Here is a 6,000-nt window from a genome sequence, read left to right as displayed (position 1 = left end):
GATTACTAAATGTGTTCTGGAGGCCTCCTGGGAATGGGTACGGGGACTGCCACTATTGAACCATTGATATTTCTTAAGACATAGTTAACTCTATTGTTTGTGTGAGCATGGCTGAAGCTGCGCTACTGATCAAAAATAAGGCCCCTCCGTGCTAAAGCCAGAGCTCTTCCATTGGACAAGTCTCCAAACTCCTCCCAAATGAAGTCCCAACGAACTCCATTGCAGTAGGAGACATGACTTGCAGTTAGCGGAAACTGAGCTGGAGATTCGAAGTCAGTGAACAGAACATGACTAAGAAGACAATTAATGGCAGGGGTATTCTTGCTAAGGGTAGACTGCGGATTTACATACACCAAAGGCGGGAGGGTTCAGATATTAAGTATTAGAATATCAAGAATGATCAGAGGACAAGAAGGATTCTTGCTAAAATGAAGCTCAGCTACGACCAACAGGAAGGCCAAGGTGCGCAGGCCCCTCACAGAAAGGGGCTTAGAGGTAACTCATTTAAACAGTTTGGAGGGAGAGCCCATGGGAGGAGAAGGATGACCGGCAGCAGGAGCTATGGAATGGTGTACCAGGGTCTGGCTCTCCTTTAAAGGAAGCATCGCCTAGCACTAAAGGGCTGAAAGGACTCAAGAGAGGACTCCCAATCCCTGCAATTTGCCCCGCCCCGTCAACCAGCTTCCAGATTCGGGGCGGGCTCCGCAAGTCGGCGGGGCGGGGCCGATGGCGCTGATTGGCTGGCTGCGCTGGCCTGGGGTTTCGTCCCCGCGCGCTGCAGCCGGCGAGACCGCGCACTGGCCGGAGCGGCGCGCCTGGGGCGGGAGGAGCGGGGTTCCTCCAGTCCTCATCCTTAGAGCTCGCCCGGCCTGTTGGAGAGGGCACAGGGCAGCGGAGGGCGATTGGCGGCGGCGAGCCAGCACTGAGAGAGCAGACGCCTGAGGCGACAGATCGGCGGCCACTGGCCCAGTACGGGGACCGTGAAGGGAAAAGTCCGGGTCACGATTGCCCTCGGTGGTAGGGCGGCCCAACCCAAACTGCCCTGGTCCCTGCTCCGGTCCGTCTAAGAGGCTCGCAGTCGCTTGGGGCGGCCGCCATCCCGAGGGCGGGGCTCTGGGAATTGGGTATCTGGACCGCCGCGGTCTGTTCCTCCCGCCACTCGCACCAGGTGGTGACACCATCCAGCCGGTGACCATGTTCGACAAGACGCGGCTGCCGTACGTGGCCCTCGATGTGATTTGCGTGTTGCTGGGTACGTAGGCGCCGCGGCCCGGGGGTCTTCCAGGCGGAGCCGCGCACCGGTGTGGGGTGGGTGTGCCCGGCGTGCGCGCGCGCGCGCGCGTGCGTGCGCCGGTGGCTGCGGAGAGAGTTGTGGGGAGCCGTTTGCGCAGCTCGGGGGGCCCGGGGCTGGGTGGGGGTGGGGGTGGTCCCCGCTTCTGCATCCAGCACTCTGGCTCCAGCGTGGGCTCTCCCTGCCTGTCGTCTGCCGGTGCGCTGAGTCTAGCCCTGCTTGGCCTCTGTTCTCGCCTGTGCTGTTACCCTCTGTTTCCCGGCCCACTCTAACAGGCAGGGTGGGCTCCCCCCTCTGCACGGTGCAGAGAATCCTGGTCTCTGGCTCATCAGGTTCTGCAGCGAAGCTGGAGGTTCCGTACACTCGGACTTTTCCCTCCCCGGGAACAGGCAGGCAGGCAGGCAGGCAGGCTGGCTTCAGTGCCCAGCTTATCATAACTTGGTGAGAAGCACTTGAAAGTTTTCTTCGTCTATAAAAGGTTTAGAACGTTCCTAATTAGAAGGCGTCGTCAGGTTGTAAATTGTCAGGTTGCAGGAGCGATGAAGATGGCCAGGTTTCTGCCCGATGAAGTCTGAAGAAGCTCGTTTTTTCCCCATCCCATCCCGTAGAAGTCCTGCTGTTGGCTTATAGCGCAGCCCTTGCCTTGGTGTGCCTGACTCCTGTGACAGAGCCTGGCAAGGAGCGCCTGTAGCTTCTTTAATTTCTTAGGTACAGCAAAGTTAAGGTTATTTCCCTGATGGAAGACTTCAATTCTGGGCTCTTTCGTCTCCAGATGTTTTTTTTTTTTTTTTTTTTTTTTCTTCAGGAGAAACAAAAACAAAACCTCCCAAACCTTCAAAACTAGAGTCATCTTGTCAAGGGATAGGCATGGAAGGGGTAGCTTTCACTTTTTTTCTCTTTCTTTCTTTCTTTCTTTCTTTTTTTTTTTTTTCCTGTATCGTGTCTGTCACTTGTAAACCATTGGGTCAGGCAATTGTACCTAGTTGTAAGTTTGGGTGATGGGACTCTGGTTTAAGTAACTGACATAGTCCTGGCGAGTTTTCAAGGCGACTGGACTAGTGGCTTTTGCATCCTAGATACAAATCAGCATAATGGTTCCTCAGGGATAGGAAATTTCCCCAGGCTTTAACTTAATCTCGCTGTTCTAGACGATTCCCCTCTCCTGCTTCCAGCCTGACCATTTAGGTGCCTATAATCTTATAAAATTGTTAAAATTTCAGTACCTGTTTTTTTTTTTTTAATGCATTCTCTTTTTCTTTCTTTTTGTTTTTTTGTTTTTTTTTTGTTGTTGTTGTTGTTTTGGTTTTTCGAGACAAGGTTTCTCTGTGTAGCCCCGGCTGTCCTGGAACTCACTTTGTAGACCAGGCTGGCCTCAAACTCAGAAATCCGCCTGCCTCTGCCTCCCGAGTGTTGGGAGGCGTGCGCCGCCACGCACGCACGGCTTAAATGCATTTTCTTAAGGAGGAAGATCCCCCCCCCCCCCCCCCCCGCACCACCTTTCATTGAGGAGTTCACTATGAGGGGATTCAGTCTTAGGACATCCATTAGGGTGTGGTGACCTGTAGCCCAGGCACTTGTGGTGCAGAGGTAGGAAAATGTTTAGTTCAAGACCAGCTTGGGCTACCTAGGGAGAGCCCGGGTCACTAACCAAGAACAGCCTTTATAGAAACATCTTTTCAGATATCGGGGTAGATTATTTTAAGTTATTAGTTTATGAACTATTTCCTCGTTCTCTCTTTTCTGCCTTCTTACCTTTCCCTTTCTTCCCTCTCTCCTCTCCTTCTTTCTTCCTTCTTTCTAGATAGGGTCTTGCTGTGCAACCTGGTTTGGAACTTGTGTCCTCTTCTTCCTCAGTCTCAGTGCTGGGAATATCAGCATGCTCTCCCGTGCCTGGCTAAATTATGGTGTTGCTTTTCTACGGACCCAACATTGATGAGGAGCGCTGAAACAATAGGGCCCCACAGCTAATGCTGATAATATGAAGCCATATGGTAGATTTATACTTTCTAATTATGCTTTATAATTTCTAATTAAAGTTAATTAATTTTGTTTCAGTATACCCAACCACAGTTCTCCTAGTCCTCCTATCCACTCCTCCTAGTCCTCCTCCCCGTCCCGTCCCCGTCCTCGTCCCTGTCCCCGTCCCCGTCCCCTGTCCCCGTCCCCGTCCCCTGTCCCCGTCCCCGTCCCCCGTCCCCCCCCCCCCCCCCCCCCGTCCCCCATCCACTCCTCTGTTTCCCCTCAGAAAAGAGCAGGCCTCCCAGGTATATCCACGGAACATGACATACTCAGAGACAGTGAGATTAGCCACAAACCCTCATATCAGGGCTGGAGGGAAATTGATGTGGTTGCCTGGTGTCCTGTCTCATGCTTGTAATCCCATCACTCATATGGTTAAAATAGAAAGATTCCTGAGTTAGAGGCTGGCCTGGGTTGCATAGAGAGTTCAGGTCAGCCTCGAATCTCTATTAAACAAATAAACTGACAAAGATCATGTATAGTGGGGAAACACATATGCAGTGCGGTTGTATTAATTCTGTTTTCTGCCAGGTGGCCTATATTTGCAACATGACACATCCTGTTGACCTCTGAGTCATCTTATAGTAATGTAATTGGCCTTACAGTTTCAGGAATATGCTCTCCTAAGCCATTGTCAATATCTACAGTGTCTCCAATACTTCTTGTTTTTTTGTTTTGTTTTGCTTTGTTTTTTGAAACATGGGGCCTTACAGCTCAGCCGGGCCTAGAACTCACTATGTAGACCAGGTTAGATTTGAACTTCTGCCAGTCCTCCAGCCTCTGAAGTGTTAGATACAGGCATGAAACATCTTACCCGGCTTAGTGATTTGAAGAAAAGCTCTTTTGAGGGTTCTATATTACTTTAGGTTTGCTTTTATATATAAAAAAAATACCTCACAATTTGAATATTTTTACATAAATTAGCATTTTTTCTAATTTTCATTTTACCTCCATTAGTGTTTTGTCTGCATATATGTTTGTGTTAGATTTTGGAGTTGCAGACAGTTATAAGCTGCAGTGTGGGTGCTGAGGATTGAACCAGGTCCCTTGGAAGAGGAGTAAGTGTTCTTAACCCTCTGTCTACCTCCATCTATTTGAATGTTATTTTATTTATTATTATTATTATTATTATTATTATTATTGTTGTTATCTATTATTGTTGTTGTTTTTTTCTCTTGTGTTGCTGCAGAAATTTCTTTTAAAGTAGTTCAGTGTACTGTCAAGATCTCCCAGATTTCCCTTTTCCTAAGTAGAAAGTAACCTACTTATTTTAATTAGATATGAACAAAATGTAATTAGATGTAGTAACATCAGCTCTCCCACAATTAACACTAAGTGAGAACACTGATACAGATACAAAACGTTTTTAAGATTGACTTCTGGAAGACAGATTTTTGTAGTGAACTTACCTTTCTAGGAGAGTGTAAGGATTGTACTATACTTGGGATTTATTTACTGTCCTGACAGCCAGAGATTGGCAGCCTAAAATTGTTTGCTCTAAGAGAGCTTTCAGCCTGGCTTAAACTTTTTCCCCTCTTTCTGTGGAGCATCCACAGGTAAGAGTTGACTGCACTGGCAGAAAGATGATTAAGCACTTTGTAAGTATAGGTTATGTGAAAGCGATTCATAATTACAATGTGAATATGTTCCATATTCTGTTAATGACTGCTCCAACATCACTCTGCAAACCCATTTTAATGTGATGATGTTACGTGATTTTGTTACACAAGGACTTTCATAATTTTTACCCAGGGTGATGTCTTTTGAAGTGGTCATTAAACATTATGTATATTTGTGTTTATGTTTGTTTCTAAATAATCTCCATGAATGCATCAATATCTCAATTATTAACTCCTTTAGTGGATTTGGCAAAACCTTGGAGAAAAGACATTTGAGAGATGATATATATTTGATCCTGTGAACTGAAGTAGAGTCGTGTAATCTTTTTTTTCTGGTTCTTTTGAGTCTTTGATTTGACAGGCCTATCGTTGATTTCTGTTTTAATTTGCCTCCTTGCTTATTTATTTATAGATAGAGTCTCACCGTGTAGTTTTGGCTAGCCTGGAGCTTACTATGTGAACTCAGAGATCTACCTGCCTCTGACTTCTAAATGCTGGAATTAAAGACAGTTGCCCCCACCCCTGGTCTTGCTTTTATTCTTGTGATCAGTGGTTCTAAAACTGTTGGTAAGTCCATATGCAATTACCTGAACACATGAAAAGCTACTATATAAAGAACAATAGAGAGTTGGTTATTTTAGCCCAGTATTATATTATGTCCTGAACATAACTTACTAAGGATTATTCTGTATTTTAGCCACCAGTCAATAGACACAGAGTCCACTGATTCAGTGCACACTGCTGGATGACGGACTTTTGTACCTTGCTTGAGTGCTGGGGATGGAAAGGTAAATAGGACAGTCCCTTCCCTAAAGAAGCTCAGAGTCTAGTGAAGTGGAAATAAACTAGATGTTACAACATGCTAAGTGTACTAATGCAGGCCTTTGGTCAGGGAGAAGGGCATGGCTTAGACCTATACCATGATAGAGCCTTGGCTTCTCAGTTAACTCAGAGACAGGAAATGCCAGGTGTAGCCTAGCATTAAGTTTATAATCTTCTTCTACCCATTTTCCAACTTGATCTAGGGGAGTAGGGACTCAAGAATCTGTGCTCGTGGTTTGTCTGTAGGTA

The 6,000-nt window shown here is 46.8% G+C and overlaps 1 protein-coding gene across 3 annotated transcripts in view; it reads left to right on the top strand.

Moving 5' to 3' along the window:
* The first annotated feature begins 777 nt into the window (after nt 1-777).
* The window catches only part of Plpp1 (phospholipid phosphatase 1), a 66,253-nt gene continuing 61,030 nt past the window's right edge, over nt 778-6,000 (top strand). For 2 of the 3 annotated variants that reach the window (XM_021179789.3, XM_021179788.3), the window contains exon 1: nt 778-1,252. In XM_021179789.3, the coding sequence (XP_021035448.1) occupies nt 1,195-1,252 (58 nt within the window). In that variant the 5' untranslated portion in view covers nt 778-1,194. Of the gene's footprint in view, nt 1,253-1,421; nt 1,733-6,000 lie in introns of those variants that run through there. The other variant, XM_021179790.3, reaches the window with a different exon arrangement.

This window comes from Mus caroli, unplaced genomic scaffold (assembly GCF_978045245.1).
Source record: "Mus caroli unplaced genomic scaffold, Mus_caroli_1 scaffold_15, whole genome shotgun sequence".
In the NCBI taxonomy this organism is placed as follows: domain Eukaryota; kingdom Metazoa; phylum Chordata; class Mammalia; order Rodentia; family Muridae; genus Mus; species Mus caroli.
Note: the sequence above shows the minus strand (reverse complement) of the source record. Positions and strands in the feature narration are given on the sequence as shown.